The following is a 23,371-nucleotide window of genomic DNA, read 5'->3' on the forward strand; positions in this document are numbered from 1 at the left end:
GCTGGGCCATCGACGCACTTGTCGCTGATTTTGAGGCCGATCCTGGCAACACCCAGCTTCGCTGCAGGCCCGCAGGCCACGCCCCCTCCATAGTTAGCTTCAGAATTACAATGTTATTACGAAGAATACGAGACCAATTATACTCTAGAAATGTTGGTCTTACTTAAAAATGCACGCATTTACTTGTGTTCAGTGTTAAAAATATATTATATGGCTCTTACAGAAATACATTTTAAAATATTTGGCTTCTTGGCTCTCTCAGCCAAAAAGGTTCCTGACCCCTGGTTCAGATTTATCCGAGAACCAGCTGCAGTCATCAAAAGAGCCATATCATAGGTTCCCTACCCCTGGTCTAGACTGATAGAAGAGGGGCCAAACATGACCTCCATGTGGCCCTCAGTGAGAAGCACTTAGACACCTGTGAACTAGTCCGTGGTTTTAAAAAAGAAGTGATATTTACCGTGGCGGATGAAGAGGTGCTGGTGTGTTTTGGGAAGAGTCCTGGTACTTTGTTGAGCTCGGCCATCAGCTTTGCAAGCTATCAGGTCAAAACAACATCAGTGACAACACAAAAACAGCCAATTAATGAAATAATTCAGTTTTTTCTTTACCATTTCCTTGTTCTCTTTAATATTCAAGGCTCTCTTGGTCATGAAGTTCTCCTCCTCCTCCTCTTCTTCTTCTTCCTGAGATTTCCCCACTTGGGACAGAAGAAGGGGTTCGGATGCCGGCCTCTTTTTAGGACCCGCCTTCCTGGCTGGGAAGGTCATGGCCACCTTCAGCAGGCTGGACCTGCGACCACGTCTTGGAGACTCAGACTCCACTTTCTGAGGGGCGACACCAGTTTTTACTTCCAGACAGCATGGGGCGCCTCCCCGAACGGGACAAGCGGTAGAAAACCTTGAAAGAAAACACCTCTCATGTTCTCTAATTGGACTCACCATGGCCTCCATCTGGCTGCTCATGAGCTGGTCTTCAAAGCCGCTGCACGCGTCTTCTTCCGCGGTGGTTTCTAGAAGCTCGTGCTGGGCCGCCGTCCGCCTGGACAGTCGGGCGCTGGTCTTCTAAAGAATAAAAAACAGTTTGTGAGTAGGACTGCAGACGCACGCTGGCTGGCTGTCTGACGGCGACGGCTTTTACCGTGTTGGCGAAGCCTCCGTCAGACCCGAAGCTGTCGCAGCTGTCGTCGGAGGATGATGATGATGATGATGTTTCCACGGTAACCAGAGGGACGCTACGGAAGCTTCTCAAACTCATCCTGGCGGACGGAGGCTGGACCGCTGCTGCTGCGCTCTGTGGAAGTAAGTATACATGGTGTCAGTTATGGGAGGAATACAAATTGTGGGAAATTGTGTTAGATGTAAATATAAACAGAATACAATGATTTGCAAATCCTTTTCAAGCCATATTCAGTTGAATATGCTACAAAGACAACATATTTGATGTTCAAACTCATAAACTTTTTGGTGTTGTTGCAAATAATCATTAATTTTAGAATTTGATGCCAGCAACACCTGACAAAGAAGTCGGGAAAGATGGCAATAAATACTGATAAAGTTGAGGAATGCTCATCAAACACTTATTTGGAACATCCCACAGGTGTGCAGGCTAATTGGGAACAGGTGGGTGCCATGATTGGCTATAAAAACAGCTTCCATGAAATTGTAAGTAATTCACAAACAAGGATGGGGTGAGGGTCACCACTTTGTAAGCAAATTGTGAAACAGTTTTAGAACAACATTTCTCAACAAGCTATTGCAAGGAATTTAGGGATTTTACCATCTACGGTCCGTAAAATCATCAAAAAGTTCAGAGAATCTGGAGAAATCACTGCATGTAAGCGATGATAATACGGACTTTTGATCCCTCAGGCAGTACATCCTCAAAAACCGACATCAATGTGTAAAGGATATCACCACATGGGCTCAGGAACACTTCATAAAACCACTGTCAGTAACTACAGTTGGTCGCTACATCTGTAAGTGCAAGTTAAAACTCTACTATGCAAAGCCAAACCCATTCATCAACAACACCCTGAAATGCCGCCGGCTTCTCTGGGCCCGAGCTCATCTAAGATGGACTGATGCAAAGTGGAAAAGTGTTCTGTGGTCTGACGAGTCCACATTTCAAATTATATTTGGAAACAGTGGACGTGGTGTCCTCCAGAACAAAGAGGAAAATAACCATTTGGATTGTTTTAGGTACAAAGTTGAAAAGCCAGCATGTGTGATGGTATGGGGGTGCATTAGTGCCCAAGGCATGGGTAACTTACACATCTGTGAAGTCACCATTAATGCTGAAAGGTACATACAGGTTTTGGAGCAACATGTGTTGCCATCCAAGCAACGTTATCATGGACGCCCCTGCTTATTTCAGCAAGACAAGTGTTGCGACAGCGTGGCTTCGTAAAAAAGGAGTGCGGGTACTTTCCTGGCCCGCCTGCAGTCCAGACCTGTCTCCCATGGAAAATGTGTGAAGCGTAAAATACAACAGCGGAGACCCCGGACTGTTGAAGGACTGAAGCTCTACATAAAACAAGAATGGGAAAGAATTCCACTTTCAAAGCTTCAACAAATAGTTTCTTCAGTTCCCAAATGTTTTTGGAGTGTTGTTAAAAGAAAAGGTGATGTAACACAGTGGTGAACATACCCTTTCCCAACTACTTTGGCACGTGTTGCAGCCATGAAATTCTAAGTTAATTATTATTTGCAAAAAAAAATAAAGTTTATGAGTTCGAACATCAAATATGTTGTCTTTGTAGTGCATTTAATTAAATGTGGGTTGAAAAGGATTTGCAAATCATTGTATTCTGTTTATATTTACATCTAACACAATTTCCCAACTCATATGGAAACGGGGTTTGTATCATGTTGTATGCATGCATGTTCCAAATAAACTCAATTATTAACAGATGGCTAAAAAGATATTCAATTTAAGATTAGTGTTTCGAGATTTATCAAAAGTGGGGCAAACTGCGTGATTACATAACTTGGTTGTATTTACTTATCAATACAATCTATTTAAAAAAAAAACAACAACATTTGAATGAAATGCCAGAGGCCATGCATTTAAATACAGTTCATACTAGTTTGTTGACAATGTGCACATTGGAATGAGCATACACGTCATGTGATGGTGTTTGCCAATTTAAATAATCACTTTAATCAAAGTTATATCTTCTCCTGGTCATTTTGAGAGGAATATTTCCACTCCTCCATTCAATTGTTTGCACTTCGGCAACTTATTTTAACTTAGTAGTGAACATGCTCTTTAAAAAGATGGATGGTATGCATATAAATACTGACGACAAACAATTCCTACCTTGGAACGAGTGGAAGGCATGTTAGTTGCTTGTTTAGTTGCTTGTTGAGCAGTGTTGGCGGGAAGTGTGCACTGAACAATGCTGTCTCCTCCTCGCAGCGCGCGCTTCCTCTTCTGACTTTCCCGCGCCACCGGCGAGTCCTGGAAGCTGCATAAAAGACACTCCTCGCTTTAAATGTTACTATTTGACTTTCTCCAAGACAACACTCGTATACTTTCATAGATATCGTTAAAATAGATGAATTAATCAAAAAATATTTTATCCAAATAGAATAACCCATTATTATTTTATTTTATATTATCTATCTTCCGTGTGTTTCGGTTTGGCGGGAATGTTCTCCTTTCGATTTTGCATACAAGGCGGGTAAAATGTGATTTCCTTCCAACTGTGCGCTAAAGACTCCAAAAGTGTTTCTACCTTGAAACATTGAAGGTTCGTGGACTTATAACAATAATAGTTGTAGTAACACTAGTACACTACGCATTATTTCAGTCCTGGAATTAAATTATTGTATTAGATGATGACAAACATGCATATAGTTCCAATATTTCCAGTTGCTCATTAAAACATGGAAAAGGAAGAAGCTGAGATTATTTGAGTTCTAATAACAAATGTTTGTTTTTGATAACATAATTGCTGTTTTCAAAAGGCCTGCTGCAGAAACATTGGTCAAAGGTCTTCTCTATCAGGGGTTCTTAACCTTTTTGACCTAAGGGCCCCACTTTTCCACTACAAAGGGACACAGAGCCCACTCAAATATTACCACTGAATTAGTAATCTTACTCTTGATTTTAATCATTTTCAATAATTATATCTAAACCTCCTTACAGTTTACAATATTGTCAAACGATATGAAGCTAATCACAAAGAGAATTATTCATTTAAGTCAGGGGTATCCAAAGTGTGGCCCGGGGGCCATTTGCGGCCCGCCACACATTCTGCAAAAATGACAAAATTGATAGTATTGCAAAAATAAAAATAAAACATTAAAAAAAAGTGGAATGAGGTGAAATCTAATGAGAAAAAGTGGCAATGTTGACACAAAGCTGCCATGCAGGTAGTTTTTTTTTTCCATTGCTCAAAAAAAAAAATCTGTTTTACAATGAGTTATTACTTAAAAATTATGACTTTAAAATGTTTTATATGGAAAAAATATTGCATATGTTGTGTGGTTGCCATATAAAAACATCAAAGTTTTGACAAAAGAGCATAAGACAAACAAAATAATAGGTCAAACTTCAAATTGACAGATGTATCGGAAGTTGATCTTGAAATGTAAGTGTTAAAAGTAAAAAAAAAAACTAATAAAAAGCATCACTTTATGAGTGGGGAACCTTTCGGATCTCAAATATATTTAGTAGGATTTTATTGAACTTTTCACTGTGATTACTCGAAAATATTAAATAATTAAAATCAATGGTGTCCTGCATTATTGATCTTTGAGGGCTTTAATTGCTAAATAATGGAACTCTCCTGAAGGAATCAATAAAGTACTATCCATCTATCTAAATACTGCATATTTCAGTTTTACTATAAAAAAAACAAAGTTGTCTTTGACAGAAAAGGCATAAAACCTTATTTGTTTTACTTTATATCAACCTCAAGTTGGTATAGAGATTTACTGTAAGCATTAAATAAAAAAACATAATAATTTGACTTATTTTTAACATTTTAGTGACTGAGACCCTCTATGCTCCCCAGGAGTCCTAAGATTAAAAAAAAAATCCATATATTTTGTTATGGTTTGAAAATGAAAAATATCAAAATGGGCCCCGCATGCTTACATTTTTCCGTGTGCGGCCCTCTGTGGAAAAAGTTTGGACACCCCTGATTTAACTCATAAACCTGAGGCTTCAGTCAGCCTGATTAGAAAAATAAACAATGAAATATTCTGCATAAGAAGGCACTCATTATTCGGAATGGTTACCGAATTAGGTAATTTTTTTGGCACCGACCCATCCATCCATCCATTTCCTACCGCTTATTCCCTTTTTGGGATCGCGGGGGGTGCTGGCGCCTGTCTCAGCTTGAATCGGGCGGAAGGCGGGGTACACCCTGGACAAGTCGCCACCTCATCAGAAGGCCAACACAGATAGACAGACAACATTCACACACTAGGGACCATTTAGTGTTGCCAATCAACCTATCCCCAGGTGCATGTCTTTGGAGGTGGGAGGGGCCTATCCCCAGGTGCATGTCTTTGGAGGTGGGAGGGGCCTATCCCCAGGTGCATGTCTTTGGAGGTGGGAGGGGCCTATGCCCAGGTGCATCTCTATGGAGGTGGGAGGGGCCTATCCCCAGGTGCATGTCTTTGGAGGTGGGAGGGGCCTATCCCCAGGTGCATGTCTTTGGAGGTGGGAGGGGCCTATCCCCAGGTGCATGTCTTTGGAGGTGGGAGGGGCCTATTCCCAGGTGCATGTCTATGGAGGTGGGAGGGGCCTATCCCCAGGTGCATGTCTTTGGAGGTGGGAGGGGCCTATCCCCAGGTGCATGTCTTTGGAGGTGGGAGGGGCCTATCCCCAGGTGCATGTCTTTGGAGGTGGGAGTGGCCTATTCCCAGGTGCATGTCTTTGGAGGTGGGAGGGGCCTATCCCCAGGTGCATGTCTTTGGAGGTGGGAGGGGCCTATCCCCAGGTGCATGTCTTTGGAGGTGGGAGGGGCCTATTCCCAGGTGCATGTCTTTGGAGGTGGGAGGGGCCTATCCCCAGGTGCATGTCTTTGGAGGTGGGAGGGGCCTATCCCCAGGTGCATGTCTTTGGAGGTGGGAGGGGCCTATTCCCAGGTGCATGTCTATGGAGGTGGGAGGGGCCTATCCCCAGGTGCATGTCTTTGGAGGTGGGAGGGGCCTATCCCCGGGTGCATGTCTTTGGAGGTGGGAGGGGCCTATTCCCAGGTGCATGTCTATGGAGGTGGGAGGGGCCTATCCCCAGGTGCATGTCTTTGGAGGTGGGAGGGGCCTATCCCCAGGTGCATGTCTATGGAGGTGGGAGGGGCCTATCCCCAGGTGCATGTCTTTGGAGGTGGGAGGAAGCCGGAGTACCCGGAGGGAAACCACGCGTTCACGGAGAGAACATGCAAACTCCACACAGAAAAATCCCGAGCCCATGATTGAACCCAGGACTACTCAGGACCTTCATTTTGCAAGGCAGACGTACTAACCCCTCTGCCACCGTGAAGCCATATATATATATATATATATATATAACTGTAATCCACTGAAATTTAAGTACTTATTACATATTTTTACATGTAACAATATATATATATATATATATATATATATATATATATATATATATATATATATATAGGGGCGTGGGAAAAAAATCGATTTGAATACGAATTGCGATTCTCACGTTGTGCAATTCAGAATCGATTCTCATTTTCCCCCCCAATTTTTTTTTTTTTTAATCAATCCAACAAAACAATACACAGCAATACAATAACAATGCAATAAATTCCAAAACCAAACCTGACCCAGCAACACTCAGAACTGCAATAAACAGAGCAATTGAGAGGAGACACAAACACCACACAGAACAAACCAAAAGTAGTGAAACAAAAATGAATATTATCAACAACAGTATCAATATTAGTTATCAAAAATCCCTCATTGACATTATCATTAGACATTTATAAAAAATCAAAAAGAACAATAGTGTCACAGTGGCTTACACTTGCATCGCATCTCATAAGCTGGACAACACACTGTGTCCAATGTTTGCACAAAGATAAAATAAGTCATACTTTTGGTTCCGTTAATAGTTAAAACAAATGTACATTATTGCAATCAGTTGATAAAACATTGTCCTTTACAATTATAAAAGCTTTTTTAAAAAAAATCTACTACTCTGCTAGCATGTCAGCAAATTGGGGTAGATCCTGTTGAAATCTATGTATTGAATGGATACAGAATCCTTTTGAATCGGAAAAATATCGTTTTTGAATCGAGAATCGGGTTGAATCGAAAAAAATCGATATACTTTATAATCGAATTGCGACCAAAAAGAATCGATATTGAATCGAAACATGGGACACCCAAAGATTCGCAGCCATAATATATATATATATATATATGTAGGTGTGGGAAAAATCACAAGACTACTTCATCTCTACAGATCTGTTTCATGAGGGGTTCCCTCAATCATCAGGGGATTTTAATGGAAGCATTCACATACAATGGTTTATATAGAGCACAGAGTGGGTGGGTACAAGCAGGCGTAGGGGTGTGGTGATTGGCTCATGTGTTACCTAGGAGGTGTTTCCGTCTGTGACGGCATGTTGAAATGATTTCACTGCGCTTGTTGAGGGATGACATATCTGGATGATATATAATAAACAGTTTCTCTTTCAAGCATAGGTTGCATCTTTTATTACCACTGTTGTAAGGTGTGCTGGATGCAAGAATTTGCCATCCATCCATCCATTTTTCAACCGCTTATTCCCTTTTGGGGTCGCGGGGGGCGCTGGCGCCTATCTCAGCTACAAACTGTTTATTATATATCATCCAGACCTGTCATCCCTCAACAAGCACGGTGAAATCATTTCAACATGCCGCCACAGACGGAAACACCTCCTAGGTAACACATGAGCCAATCACCACGCCCCTACGCCCGCCTGTACCCACCCACTCTGTGCCCTATATAAACCATTGTATGTGAATGCTTCCATTAAAATCTCAGATTTTCAGGAGTGGCACTGAAATTCAGGATGGTTGGCAAGTATGGTTGGAACTGAATTTGAAGTCAAGTTTTTAATGACATAAAAGGGTCTGGATCAGGGGTCTCCAACCTTGTTGAAAGCAAGAGCTACTTCTTGGGTACTGATTCATGCCAAGGGCTACCAGTTCGATACACACTTAAATAAATTGCCAGAAATAGCCAAAATGCTCAATTTACTTTTAACTCTATGTTATTATTAATAATTAATGATATTTATCTTTGTGGAAACACTGATCATCTTAGTTATTTCTCACAATAAATATATATAGAAACAGATAAATATCCAAAGAAAAAAAAGGGTATTTCTGTCATTCCATCAGACATTTTTTTTTTCCTTCTGAGGAAGGTTTTTTGTAGAGAATAAATGAAAAAACACTTAATTGAACGGTTTAAAAGAGGAGAAAACACGAAAAAAATAAAAATTCAATTTTGAAACATAGTTTATCTTCAATTTCGACTCTTTAAAATTCTAAATTCAACCCAAAAAAAGAAGAGAAAAACTAGCTAATTCGAATCTTCCATCCATCCATTTCCTACCGCTTATTCCCTTTTGGGGTCGCGGGGGGCGCTGGTGCCTATCTCAGCTTCAATCGGGCGGAAGGCGGGGTACACCCTGGACAAGTCGCTCCCTCATCGCAGGGCCTAATTCGAATCTTTTTGAAAAAATTAAAAAAATAATTTATGGAACATCATTAGTAATTTTTCCTGATTAAGATTAATTTTAGAATTTTGATGACATGTTTTAAATAGGTTAAAATCGTTTTGTTAGAATATATAACAAATTGGACCAAGCTATATTTCTAACAAAAACAAATCATTATTTCTTCTAGTTTTTCCAGAACAAGATTTTTAAAAGAAATTCAAAAGACTTTGAAATAAGATTTAAATTAGATTTTTCAGATTTTCTAGATTTCCCAGAATATTTTTATTTATTTTATTTTAATCATAATAAGTTTGAAGAAATATTTCACAAATATTCTTCTTCAAAAAACAGAAGATAAAATGAAGAATTAAATTAAAATGTATTTATTATTCTTAACAATAAAAACAATAAATTTACTTGAACATTGATTTAAATTGTCAGGAAAGAAGAGGAAGGAATTTAAAAGGTAAAAAGGTATATGTGTTTAAAAATCCTAAAATGATTTTTAAGGTTGTATTTTTTCTCTAAAATTGTCTTTCTGAAAGTTATAAGAAGCAGAGTAAAAATATAAATCAATTTATTTAAACAAGTGAAGACCAAGTCTTTAAAATATTTTCTAGGATTTTGAAATTCTATTTGAGTTTTGTCTCTCTTAGAATTAAAAATGTCGAGCAAAGCGAGACCAGCTTGCTAGTAAATAAATATTTAAAAATAGAGGCAGCTCACTGGTAAGTGCTGCTATTTGAGCTATTTTTAGAACAGGCCAGCGGGCGACTCATCTGGTCCTTACGGGCGACCTGGTGCCCGCGTTGGTGACCCCTGGTCTGGATAAACAATCAACAGAAGCACCTTTTGAATAAATATACAATGTCTTATTGAAATGATGTTTGTACAGAAGCCAGTTTAGAAAAGAGTAGAAAAAAAAGATTCCCATGGATGTTGTGTCATTCAGTGCCTTTTGGAACATGACTGCTGTGATGTAAAAAGTTGATGTAAATTGGGGGTGTCCAAAGTGCGGCCTGGGGGCCATTTGTGGCCCACCACACATTCTGGAAATTCTATTGCAAAAATAAAAAATAAACCAATAAAAAAAGTGGAATGAGGTGAAATCTAAAGAGAAAACGTTGCAATGTTGACACAAAGCTGCCATGCAAGCTGTTTTTATTTCTTTTGTCTTTCTTTATTTTTCTTTTTTGCCATTGCTCCCAAAAAAAATAAATACAAAAAAATCCATGTTATAAGGAATTATTTTCAAGGTTCCAATTACTTCAAATATTTCACTTTAAAATGTTTTATGTGGTAAATCTTGCACCCTGGTTCAAATCCCACCTAGTACCAACCTCGTCATGTCCGTTGTGTCCTGAGCAAGACACTTCACCCTTGCTCCTGATGAGTGCTGGTTAGCGCCTTGCATGGCAGCTCCCTCCATCAGTGTGTGAATGTGTGTGTGAATGGGTAAATGTGGAAGTAGTGTCAAAGCGCTTTGAGTACCTTGAAGGTAGAAAAGCGCTATACAAATACAACCCATTTATCATTTATATATTGTGTAGTCGCCATATAAAAACATCAAAGTTTTCTTTGACAAAAGAGCATAAAACAAACAAAATAATAGTTAATCTTTCTGAAGTTGATCTCGTAACTTAAGAGTTGAAAGTAAAAGAAAATTCTAATAAAAAATGTATGACTTTATGAGTGGGGCACACTTTGTGAAGTGAATTATGTTTATATAGCGCTTTTCTCTAGTGACTCAAAGCGCTTTACATAGTGAAACCCAATATCTAAGTTCCATTTAGAGCAGTGTGGGCGGCACTGGGAGCAGGTGGGTAAAGTGTCTTGCCCAAGGACACAACGGCAGTGACTAGGATGGCGGAAGCGGGAATCGAACCTGCAACCCTCAAGTTGCTGGCACGGCCGCTCTACCAACCGAGCTATACCGCCCAAATATCCATCCATTTTCTACCGCTTATTCCCTTTCGGGGTCGCGGGGGGCGCTGGCGCCTATCTCAGCTACAATCGGGCGGAAGGCAGGGTACACCCTGGACAAGTCGCCACCTCATCGCAGGGCCAACACAGATAGACAGACAACATTCACACACTAGGGACCATTTAGTGTTGCCAATCAACCTATCCCCAGGTGCATGTCTTTGGAGGTGGGAGGGGCCTATCCCCAGGTGCATGTCTTTGGAGGTGGGAGGGGCCTATCCCCAGGTGCATGTCTTTGGAGGTGGGAGGGGCCTATCCCCAGGTGCATGTCCTTGGAGGTGGGAGGGGCCTATCCCCAGGTGCATGTCTTTGGAGGTGGGAGGGTCCTATCCCCAGGTGCATGTCCTTGGAGGTGGGAGGGGCCTATCCCCAGGTGCATGTCTTTGGAGATGGGAGGGGCCTATCCCCAGGTGCATGTCCTTGGAGGTGGGAGGGGCCTATCCCCAGGTGCATGTCTTTGGAGGTGGGAGGGGCCTATCCCCAGGTGCATGTCTTTGGAGGTGGGAGGGGCCTATCCCCAGGTGCATGTCTTTGGAGGTGGGAGGGGCCTATCCCCAGGTGCATGTCTTTGGAGGTGGGAGGGGCCTATCCCCAGGTGCATGTCCTTGGAGGTGGGAGGAAGCCGGAGTACCCGGGGGGAACCCACGCATTCACGGGGAGAACATGCAAACTCCACACAGAAAGACCCCGAGCTTGGATTTGAACCCAGGACTGCAGGACCTTCGTATTGTGAGGCAGACGCACTAACCCCTCTGCCACCGTGAAGCCCCCGCCCAAATATATTTAGTGTTTTTATTTTTTTTTAGCTTTTCACTGTGATTACTCAAACATTAATATTAAAGAATTAAAATAATATCCTGAAGAAAAAAAAAAAAGAAATAATAATGATAAAAATAACAATAATTTGACTTATTTTTAACATTTTAATGACTGAGACCCTTTATGGTCTCCTAAAGGTAAAATACATTAAAAGTCCATATATTTTGTTATGGTTTTGAAATGAAAAATATCAAAATGGCCCCCATGCTTACATTTTTCCGTGTGCGGCCCTCAGTGCAAAAAGTTTGGACGCCCCTGCTGTCGGTGGTCAACACAAGCAGCGTCCTTCAGAACTTTCACGTTCTGCCCCCGCGTCCTCCTCGCCCTCCTCTCCTGGGCCGACCTCGCCCTGCTTTATTATCCTGGCGCGGTAATCTTTTGTGGCGCTCCACTTTGATCCAGCCGCCGTCGGAGCCCGCTTTGGTCGTCTCGCTTTCTTCGCCCGAGTTCTCGCTGGCGGACAAAACCCCGGGTATGATGCGGGGGCGGCTCTGAGGTGCTGAAGTGCAACTGTTGGAGCGCGGCCTGCCCGGCTGGCGAGGGCCTCTGTGGCTCCTGCTGAGGCCTCCTCTGGTGCTGCCTCGTCCCCGGCCGCCAAAGAAGACGTCCTTGTTGGCCGCGTGCAGCACGCCGGCGCTCAGCGGCCGCTCTCTCTCGGACGTGCTCTCTGACGCGGTGCTGCACGGGCTGCTGCCCTTTGACCCCAGCTGGAGCGGGCACAGTTTGGCCGAGAGGCCGGCGCCGGGCGAGGAGCTGCGGGGGTCGCTCCAGGCGGCGAGGCGGGCGTGGACGGGCGAGCGCCGCGCCGCCGCGGCGTAGGTGGACGCTTGGCTTTCATGCGCCGACAGGAACTGAGGGAGAGTGCGGGCCTCTGAGGCGGTCATGGCGCCGCTCTGATGCTTTTCCTGACTGCTCATCTGCCGCCGCTTCACTTTGTGCATCCAAGCTTCATCGATGCCTGAAATAAAGCAGACGAACAGGAAGCTGAACAGCACGGCCGTGACAGCAGCCAGGACGCTGTTTCTTTGCAAAGTGACTAAAAGAAGATGCAGGGGTGTCCAAACTTTTTCCACAGAGGGCCGAACACTGAATAATTTAAGCATGCGGCGGCTATTTTGATATTTTTCATTTTCAAACCAGAACAAGTGAAGTGAAGTGAATTATATTTATATAGCGCTTTTCTCTAGTGACTCAAAGCGCTTTACATAGTGAAACCCAATATCTAAGTTCCATTTAAAGCAGTGTGGGTGGCACTGGGAGCGGGTGGGTAAAGTGTCTTGCCCAAGGACACAACGGCAGTGACTAGGATGGCTGAAGCGGGAATCGAACCTGCAACCCTCAAGTTGCTGGCACGGCCACTCTACCAACCGAGCTATACCATCCCTATATACAAAATATATGTTTTTTTTTTTAATTATTCCTTAGGACTCCTGGGGAGCATAGAGGGTCTCAGGCACTAAAATGTTAAAAAGTATTATTATTATTTTTTATTTAATGCTTACAGTAAATCTCTATATCAACTTGAGTTTGATATAAAGTCAAACAAATAAGGTTTTATGCCTTTTCTGTCAAAGACAACTTTGTTTTTTTATAGTAACACTGAAATGGGGCGGCATAGCTCAGTTGGTAGAGCGGCCGTGCCAGCAACTTGAGGGTTGCAGGTTCGATTCCCGCTTCCGTCATCCTAGTCACTGCCGTTGTGTCCTTGGGCAAGACACTTTACCCACCTGCTCCCAGTGCCACCCACACTGGTTTAAATGTAACTTAGATATTGGGTTTCACTATGTAAAGCGCTTTGAGTCACTGGAGAAAAGCGCTATATAAATATAACTCACTTCACTAATTCACAATAGATAGTACTTTATTGATTCCTTCAGGAGAGTTCCTTTATTTAGCAATTAAAGCCCTCAAAGATCAATAATGCAGGACACCATTGATTTGAATTATTTTATATTTTTGAGTAATCACAGTGAAAGTTAAATAAAATCCTGCTTAATATATTTAAGATCCGAAAGGTTCCCCACTCATAAAGTGATGCATTTTTATTTATTTTTTTACTTTTAACACTTAAATTTCAAGATCAACTTCTGATATATCTGTCGATTTTAAGTTTGAACTATTATTTTGTTTGTTTTATGCTCTTTTGTCAAAACTTTGATGTTTTTATATAGAAACCACATAACATATGCCATATTTTTCCCACATAAAACTTTTTAAAGTGATAATTTTTAAGTAATAATTCATTACCTACTCAGTGGATTAATGGTTCGAGTGTCCGCCCTGAGATGGGTAGGTTGTGAGTTCAAATCCCGGCTGAGTCATACCAAAGACTATAAAAAAGGGACCCATTACCTCCCTGCTTGGCACTCAGCATCAAGGGTTGGAATTGGGGGTTAAATCACCATAAAAAATTCCCGGGCGCGGCCAATGCTGCTGCTCACTGCTCCCCTCACCTCCCAGGGGGTGATTAAGGGTGATGGGTCAAATGCAGAGAATAATTCCGCCACACCTAGTATGTGTGTGACAATCATTGCTACTTTAACTTTATAACATGGATTTTTTTGTCCTCTTTTTTTCAGCAATGGAAAAAAAAAATACAAAAGGAACACTTTTTCTCATTAGTCTTTTTTTAAATGCTTTTATTTTTGCAATACTATCAATTTTGCAGTTTTTGCAGAATGTGTGGCTTTGATTGATTGATTGATTGATTGATTGATACTTTTATTAGTAGATTGCACAGTACAGTGCATATTCCGTACAATTGACCACTAAATGGTAACACCCCAATAAGTTTTTCAACTTGTTTAAGTCGGGGTCCACGTTAATCAATTCATGGTAAGGTCAGTAAAGGATTAGCTGCGGGCCACAAATGGCCCCCCGGGCTGCACTTTGGACACCCCTGGTGTAATTCATCACACTGCAAAAACTGACATGTAAGTAAGATGAAATATCTCAAATAAGGTTGATATTTGCTTATTTTCTGTCCGATAAGATCATTCTTCTCCCAAAGCAGACTTGATGTCAGAGCAGGGGAGTCAAACTCAAACACAGAGTGGGCTAAAATGTCAAACTGAACAAAGCCGCGTGCCAAGGTTGAACAAATGAACCTTTTAATAGAGACCCAGACCAGCTTTGCATTGAATATTGAACAAGAAAGGCTTATTTAACTTTATAGTGACATGCAAAATCAAATTTCAAATAATAATAATAATTAAAGCTGCAAGCAGCGATGGACGGGACTGCTTTGGCTGCTGCCCCCGCGACCCAAGCCGGATAAGCGGTAGAAGATGGATGGATTATTAGACATTGAAAAAGTAGTATACACATGTGTTATACATCAGTCTCGTAGTAATAACAGTTGTAAAGTGGCTTGGGCATTTTATAAGGACGCCTTGGTGCCGCCATTTTGAGACTCTAATGCAGGGGTCAGCAACCTTTTTGCCTGAGAGAGCCATTAAAGCCAAATATTTTAAAATGTATTTCTGTGAGAGCCATAAAATATTTTTTAACACTGAATACAACTAAATGTGTGCATTTTTAAGTAAGACCAACATGTTTAGAGTATAATAAATCTCCTATTCTTTTGAATAACATTCTTATTCTGAAGTTAACCAATAATAAATCAAATACTTCTTACCATTAATGCGACTTCTTGAACAAGTCTGGTAGAAAACGGATGGATGGATGAAATGCATGAGAATGTTTTATATTTTGAACGGTATTTTTAGCACTGTGATTACTAGCGGAATTATTCACAAATATCGTGTTAAGCCAGGGGTGTCCAAACTTTTTCCACTGAGGGCCGCACACTGAAAAATCAAAGCAAGCGGGGGCCGTTTTCATATTTTTTATTTTAAAAAGCAATACAATATATGTAAAAAAAATATACATTTGGACCTCCACTCAGTTATGATCCCGAGGACCCCAAAGGGTTTTGGTCAAAAAAAATATTAAAAATGTGTCATTATTCAGTATTATAATTTTTATTATTATGCAAGTTTTATATCTCTAGATCTACATTAGAAAAAAAATGAAAAAAACACAAAATATGCAATATTTTCACCCAATAACTTTTTTAGGTGGAATATTTGAGATTATATAATAATTGGAGCCTTAATTTTGGATTTTGATTCATTATTATTTTTTGAGCAATGACACTTCAAAACAAATCCCACTAAAATAAGTAAGGATCCAAAAGTGTCCTACTTATTAAAGTGTTAAAAAATAAATTATACATTTTATTTACCGTTTACTTTTAGCACAATAATCTCGAGATCAACTTCAGATACATCCGTCAATTTTAAGTTTTATTGTTGTTTATGTTTTGTTTGTTTTAGGCCCCTCTTAAAAAAAAAAAAAAGGTCAGTTTTTTATATGGCAAAACACAAAATATGCAACATTTTCCCCAAAAAGATATCTCAAAGTGGAATATTTAATGTGATGTAATCGAAGCCTTGAATAGGTCAATAATTCAAAATGACATTGATTTTGATTCATTATTATTTTTTAAAGAAAGAAACAGCCTGCATGCATCTTTGTGTTATTAGAGTAGACATTGCAACATTTTCTTGTTACATTTCACCCGTTTGCTCTTTTATAACACTTTTTATGTTTTTAATTAAAAAAAAAAAATTGTATTCTTAAAATGTGCCGTGGGGCCGTTAAAAAAATGACCCGCGGGCCGCACTTTGGACAGCCCTGTGTTAAGCAATGTCAGCTAAGATTTATTTGAGAGCCAGATGCAGTCATCAAAAGAGCCACATCTGGCTCTAGAGCCATAGGTTCCCTACCCCTGCTCTAATGCATGGTGAATGTAATGCAGTTGTTGTATTCAAGTGGGAATAGCAAACTTCCTGTTGATTTTAGTTGGGGGCGGTCAGTGTGTGAAATATAGGTCTCAGTGAGACCTATATTGAGCTTTTTGTTTCATGTGTGTATGACAGTCCTACAGTTTTGTCTGAGCCATTTTGTGACAACAGCAGCAGCGCAATGGTTCTTTGCAGGCTTGTAAAATCCAAACCGGGGTAGTAATTAAAACTCTTTCTTTAACTTTTAATCAGAAGGGTTCAATCTCTCTTCTGTGCTTATTTGAAGCCGAAACGACAAACGGCCTCAGAGGAGATAATGTTTGAAAAGAAGCGACAATTTTTAGCCAACTTTTGTATTGAAGTGGGTGGGAATAGCAAACTTACTGTTGATTTTAGTTGGGGGCGGTCAGTGTGTGAAATATAGGTCTAACTGAGACCTATATTGAGGTTTTTGTTTCATGTGTGTATGACAGTCCTACAGTTTTGTCTGAGCCATTTTGTGACAACAGCAGCAGTGCAATGGTTCTTTGCAGGCTCGTAAAATCCAAACCAGGGTAGTAATTAAAACTATTTCTTTAACTTTTAATCAGAAGGGTTCAATCTCTCTTCTGTGCTTATTTGAAGCTGAAACGACAAACGGCCTCAGAGGAGATAATGTTTGAAAAAAAGCGAAATCTTTACACCAACTTTTGTATTGAAGTGGGAATAGCAAACTTCCTGTTGATTTTAGCCGGGGGGTCTCAGTGTATGAAATATAGGTCTAACTGAGACCTACGTATTGTTTTTTTTTCATGTTTATATGACATTCCTACTGGAAGTTACAGACAGTTTTGTCTGTGTTTTCTTCCTAGGGGGCGATAGAGTGCAATTTTGAGTTTTGGGGTTTGGTTTTTTGATTAGATTGCAATTTTCACCAGTCCTGATGTGTGTGTCAAACTTGAAGCATGTTAAGGGGGTCAAATTACAGCTCAAAGAGGCTGTGGTATAATAATAAAGAATAATAATAATAAAAATAATAATAAAACCTTAGAAATTCAGAAGGGTCCTCTGTCCCAAAGGGAAATCGGTCCCTAATGATTAAAAAATATCAATGGCATGTCAAATAAAATTTGAATGAAAATGGAAGACCTCTTTTCTATTTGCATCCTTCTGAGGTAAATATCAAAATAAACCTTTTCCACAGGCTAATAATAAATTTGAAAATAAAATAATAATGAACGAATCAAACATTTGAGCCTTGAAGTAGCAAGACAAAGTGCATGAATAAAACCTTCATTATTGCTCAGTTTGCTACACTGATTTGCTTTAACACTAAATATGGAACAAGCATCGCTTATATAACATCCATCCATCCATTTTTCTACCGCTTGTCCCTTTTTGGGGAAGCAGGGGGTCGCTGGAGCCTATCTCAGCTACATTCGGGCGGAAGGCGGCGTACACCCTGGACAAGTCGCCACCTTCACACTCACATTCACACACTAGGGACCATTTAATGTTGCCAATCAACCTATCCCCAGGTGCATGTCTTTGGAGGTAGGAGGGGCCTATCCCCAGGTGCATGTCTTTGGAGGTGGGAGGGGCCTATCCCCAGGTGCATGTCTCTGCAGGTGGGAGGAACCCAGATTACCCGGAGGGAACCCACGCAGTCACGGAGAGAACATGCAAACTCCACACTGAAAGATCCTGAGCCCGGGATTGAACCCAGGACTACTTAGGACCTAGGTATTGTGAGGCTGATGCACTAACCCCTGTACCACCGTGCTGCCGCTTATATAACCACATTATGACCTTGGTATTTCTCAAATCCTAGTTACGGCCCTGCTCAACAGAACAGAGTTAAGCTGCTGATATTTTACCAGAGTTAGACGTTCTCCTCCCAGGGCTCACGTCATCATTGCTTGCTGCTGCTGTTTGGATCACAAGGGCCACGGTTTTGATGTCGTCCTGTCCACCAGTGGGACGCCACGTCATAGAGCAGCTGTGTCTCGTTGACCTCGGCGACTTGACGTCGTTCTGGAGACACGTCAGAAGGCAGGTTTCAACACCACTTCACTTTGCAAGCTGTATGGTGGACTGGGATCTGGTTTGGGGTTCCAACACGGCGTCGGCAGGCAGCTAAACAGCAATTATGACTCATAATGTCTGAGACCTCACAACACCTAAGATCATATATATATATATATATATATATATATATATATATATATATATATATATATATATATATATATATATATATATATATATATATATATATATTCACATATCACAATTTCACCCTCTGTCTTCTATCCTATCAATCGTCCTGTCCCCTTAGCAGAAAAACAGCCCCAAAGCATGATGTTTCCACCCCCATGCTTCACAGTAGGTATGGTGTTCTTGGGATGCAACTCAGTATTCTTCTTCCTCCAAACACCACGAGTTGAGTTTATACCAAAATGGATACATGGATGATACAGCAGAGGATTGGTAGAATGTCATGTGGTCAGATGAAACCAAAATAGCGTTGTTATTCGGGTGTTTCCCGGGAAGATCACGAGAGTTGGCAAGAATGTTGCTGGGGAGGGAAAGCCATTCACAGCAGGTGAATTCATTAAAAAGTGCAAATTAGATTTTTTTTAAGAAATCTTTTCTAAGTTGAGTTTGAGACCCCTGCATTAGACAATTAGTAAAACAACCAATCGCTGGAGCCACACCTGAGTTATCTGCATGCTTCATTTTAGAGGCACTCGGAAAATATCTGGCATTTTCTTGAGCTTTTTGTGATACCGTATTTCCTTGAATTGCTGCCGGGTATATATAGTATGCACCTGACTAGAATTACTGCCGGGTCAAACTCATTTCGCCAAATAATTAGCGCATGCTTAGCATTACCGCCGGCTCAGGATTAACGCCGGGTCAAACTTGTTTTGCAAAATATTATTTTTATTAGCGCATGTCTAGAATTTCCGCAGGGTCAAACTCGTCACGTCACGAGTGACACTTCACCTGTCATCATTTTCAAAATGGAGGAGGCTGATTTCAATCATTTGAAACCGCATAAAGGGAAGAAGATTAAGAGCTATTCAGTAGGATTTAAGGTCCAAGCTATTGAATATGCTAAAAAGAACAGTAAGCAGCTATGTTTTATTAATATACCGTAGCTGCGTGTGTCAAATATGAGTCATTAAATGACTCCCGCCTCCTGGTGGTAGAGGGCGCTAGTGATCCTTCTTGCGACTACTCGGCTGCAGAAGAAGTGACAACAAGCAGCGATGGTTTATTTTTTCCCTTCGCTTGCACTTTTAACATGGAGGATTACATATCTAAAATAAAACAGTTTTCTAAACTGGACTTTCAATTGAAGCAGGAGGTAATAAAGGAAGATCTCCATCGAGAGAGAGACTTTTAAAACTGAAGAAAGATAAGGAAGACTTCTATAAACAAGTTATCGATACTTTTGATCAGAAGGAGCTGCACATGGACTTCATTTATAAGTAAAGGTAAGACCATAATAATGTTTGTTTTTTATTAAATGTGCTTTTCATGATGGTATCCTTACATCACACTCAAATTTATAAGTGCATTTGAAATCGCATAAAGGGAAGAAGATTAAGAGCTATTCAGTAGTTTTTAAGGTCCAAGCTTTTGAATATGCTAAAAAGAACAGTAAGCAGCTATGTTTTATTAATATACCGTAGCTGCGTGTGTCAAATATGAGTCATTAAATGACTCCCGCCTCCTGGTGGTAGAGGGCGCTAGTTATCCTTCTTGCGACTACTCGGCTGCAGAAGAAGTGACAACAAGCAGCAATCGTTTATTTTTTCCTCTCGCTTGCACTTTTAACATGGAGGATTACATATCTAAAATAAAACCGTTTTCTAAACTGGACTTTCAATCGAAGCAGGAGGTAATTAAGGAAGATCTCCATCGAGACAGAGAGACTTTTAAAACTGAAGAAAGATAAGGAAGACTTCTATAAACAAGTTATCGATGCTTTTGATCAGAAGGAGCTGCGCATGGACTTCATTTATAAGTAAAGGTAAGACCATAATAACGTTTTTTTCATTAAATGTGCTTTTCATGATGGTATCCTTACATCACACTCAAATTTATAAGCGCATTTGAAATCGCATAAAGGGAAGAAGATTAAGAGCTATTCAGTAGGATTTAAGGTCCGAGCTGTTGAATATGCTAAAAAGAACAGTAAGCAGCTATGTTTTATTAATATACCGTAGCTGCGTGTGTCAAATATGAGTCATTAAATGACTCCCGCCTCCTGGTGGTAGAGGGCGCTAGTGATCCTTCTTGCGACTACTCGGCTGCAGAAGAAGTGACAACAAGCAGCGATGGTTTATTTTTTCCTCTCGCTTGCACTTTTAACATGGAGGATTACATATCTAAAATAAAACAGTTTTCTAAACTGGACTTTCAATGGAAGCAGGAGGTAATAAAGGAAGATCTCCATCGAGACAGAGACTTTTAAAACTGAAGAAAGATAAGGAAGACTTCTATAAACAAGTTATCGATGCTTTTGATCAGAAGGAGCTGCGCATGGACTTCATTTATAAGTAAAGGTAAGACCATAATAACGTTTTTTTCATTAAATGTGCTTTTCATGATGGTATCCTTACATCACACTCAAATTTATAAGCGCATTTGAAATCGCATAAAGGGAAGAAGATTAAGAGCTATTCAGTAGGATTTAAGGTCCGAGCTGTTGAATATGCTAAAAAGAACAGTAAGCAGCTATGTTTTATTAATATACCGTAGCTGCGTGTGTCAAATATGAGTCATTAAATGACTCCCGCCTCCTGGTGGTAGAGGGCGCTAGTTATTGTTCTTGCGACTACTCGGCTGCAGAAGAAGTGACAACAAGCAGCGATGGTTTATTTTTTCCTCTCGCTTGCACTTTTAACATGGAGGATTACATATCTAAAATAAAACAGTTTTCTAAACTGGACTTTCAATCGAAGCAGGAGGTAATTAAGGAAGATCTCTATCGAGACAGAGAGACTTTTAAAACTGAAGAAAGATAAGGAAGACTTCTATAAACAAGTTATCGATGCTTTTGATCAGAAGGAGCTGCGCATGGACTTCATTTATAAGTAAAGGTAAGACCATAATAAGGTTTTTTTTTTAATTAAATGTGCTTTTCATGATGGTATCCTTACATCACACTCAAATTTATAAGCGCAGGCCTAAATTTACCGCATGCCTTTGGTAAACGCCGGAGTGAGAAGAGGTTTTAAGATAATTCAAGGAAATAGGGTATCTCCAAAATAAAAGTCCAGTCTTTACTATTCGAGTCAGAGCAAGAAACCAAGTAGAGTCGAGTGTGATTTGCAACATGATCGAGTTTGCCGTCTGTCTTCATTCACCTCATAGCTGACAGTGTAGTCCAGTCTCTGGTCAGCTTCTATCCCAACTACCCACCTGTCCATCACAAATGGCGGCTGCACGACGAAGGCAGAGAGAAGAAGGAAAAAAAAAGAATACAACTCAGCACTTTTAGTGACTTGTGGAAAAGCAACATTGCACCTTGGTCATCCGCGTGGTTTCCACGTCTGGCCGGTTGCTGCTGAACATCACCTCCTTGATGTAAGTGATGGCCATGTCGTCTCCGTCCAGTTCCAGGAACATTTTCCACTTGCAGTCCTGAAGAGAGAGAGAGTTCTTTGTGAGACTTTCTGAGTGCACTCAGCATTAAAGCCACTCATCCACTCGGACATGAGGAGCAGTTTTGTGGGTGAAGCAGCAGATGTGTGGGTGAAGCAGCAGTTGTGTGGGTGAAGCAGCGGTTGTGTGGGTGAAGCAGCGGTTGTGTGGGTGAAGCAGCGGTTGTGTAGGTGAAGCAGCAGTTGTGTAGGTGAAGCAGCAGTTGTGTGGGTGAAGCAGCAGTTGTGTGGGTGAAGCAGCAGTTGTGTGGGTGAAGCAGCAGTTGTGTGGGTGAAGCAGCAGTTGTGTGGGTGAAGCAGCAGTTGTGTGGGTGAAGCAGCAGTTGTGTGGGTGAAGCAGCAGTTGTGTGGGTGAAGCAGCAGTTGTGTAGGTGAAGCAGCAGTTGTGTGGGTGAAGCAGCAGTTGTGTGGGTGAAGCAGCAGTTGTGTGGGTGAAGCAGCAGTTGTGTGGGTGAAGCAGCAGTTGTGTGGGTGAAGCAGCAGTTGTGTGGGTGAAACAGCAGTTGTGTGGGTGAAGCAGCAGTTGTGTAGGTGAAGCAGCAGTTGTGTGGGTGAAGCAGCAGTTGTGTGGGTGAAGCAGCAGTTGTGTGGGTGAAGCAGCAGTTGTGTGGGTGAAGCAGCAGTTGTGTGGGTGAAACAGCAGTTGTGTGGGTGAAGCAGCAGTTGTGTAGGTGAAGCAGCAGTTGTGTGGGTGAAGCAGCAGTTGTGTGGGTGAAGCAGCAGTTGTGTGGGTGAAGCAGCAGTTGTGTGGGTGAAGCAGCAGTTGTGTGGGTGAAGCAGCAGTTGTGTAGGTGAAGCAGCAGTTGTGTAGGTGAAGCAGCAGTTGTGTGGGTGAAGCAGCAGTTGTGTAGGTGAAGCAGCAGTTGTGTGGGTGAAGCAGCAGTTGTGTGGGTGAAGCAGCAGTTGTGTGGGTGAAGCAGCAGTTGTGTGGGTGAAGCTGCAGTTGTGTGGGTGAAGCAGCAGTTGTGTGGGTGAAGCAGCAGTTGTGTGGGTGAAGCAGCAGTTGTGTGGGTGAAGCAGCAGTTGTGTGGGTGAAGCAGCAGTTGTGTGGGTGAAGCAGCAGTTGTGTAGGTGAAGCAGCAGTTGTGTGGGTGAAGCAGCAGTTGTGTGGGTGAAGCAGCAGTTGTGTGGGTGAAGCTGCAGTTGTGTGGGTGAAGCAGCAGTTGTGTGGGTGAAGCAGCAGTTGTGTGGGTGAAGCTGCAGTTGTGTGGGTGAAGCAGCAGTTGTGTGGGTGAAGCAGCAGTTGTGTGGGTGAAGCAGCAGTTGTGTGGGTGAAGCAGCAGTTGTGTGGGTGAAGCAGCAGTTGTGTGGGTGAAGCAGCAGTTGTGTGGGTGAAGCAGCAGTTGTGTGGGTGAAGCAGCAGTTGTGTGGGTGAAGCAGCAGTTGTGTGGGTGAAGCAGCAGTTGTGTGGGTGAAGC

At 41.5% G+C, this 23,371-nt stretch overlaps 1 protein-coding gene across 5 annotated transcripts in view; it reads right to left on the reverse strand.

The window, feature by feature from the left end:
- Window positions 1-941: 941 nt before the first annotated feature.
- The window catches only part of map3k20a (mitogen-activated protein kinase kinase kinase 20a), a 120,097-nt gene continuing 97,667 nt past the window's right edge, over window positions 942-23,371 (reverse strand). For 2 of the 5 annotated variants that reach the window (XM_061880023.1, XM_061880021.1), the window contains exons 17-20: window positions 21,817-21,933; window positions 21,657-21,731; window positions 18,153-18,309; window positions 9,811-12,446 (exon numbers count right to left, since the gene is read on the reverse strand). In XM_061880023.1, the coding sequence (XP_061736007.1) occupies window positions 11,785-12,446; window positions 18,153-18,309; window positions 21,657-21,731; window positions 21,817-21,933 (1,011 nt within the window). In that variant the 3' untranslated portion in view covers window positions 9,811-11,784. Of the gene's footprint in view, window positions 1,065-1,140; window positions 1,294-3,321; window positions 3,470-6,704; window positions 8,697-9,810; window positions 12,447-18,152; window positions 18,310-21,656; window positions 21,732-21,816; window positions 21,934-23,371 lie in introns of those variants that run through there. The other 3 variants (XR_009802995.1, XR_009802993.1, XR_009802994.1) reach the window with 3 other exon arrangements.

This window comes from Nerophis ophidion, linkage group LG19 (assembly GCF_033978795.1).
Source record: "Nerophis ophidion isolate RoL-2023_Sa linkage group LG19, RoL_Noph_v1.0, whole genome shotgun sequence".
NCBI lineage: Eukaryota > Metazoa > Chordata > Actinopteri > Syngnathiformes > Syngnathidae > Nerophis > Nerophis ophidion.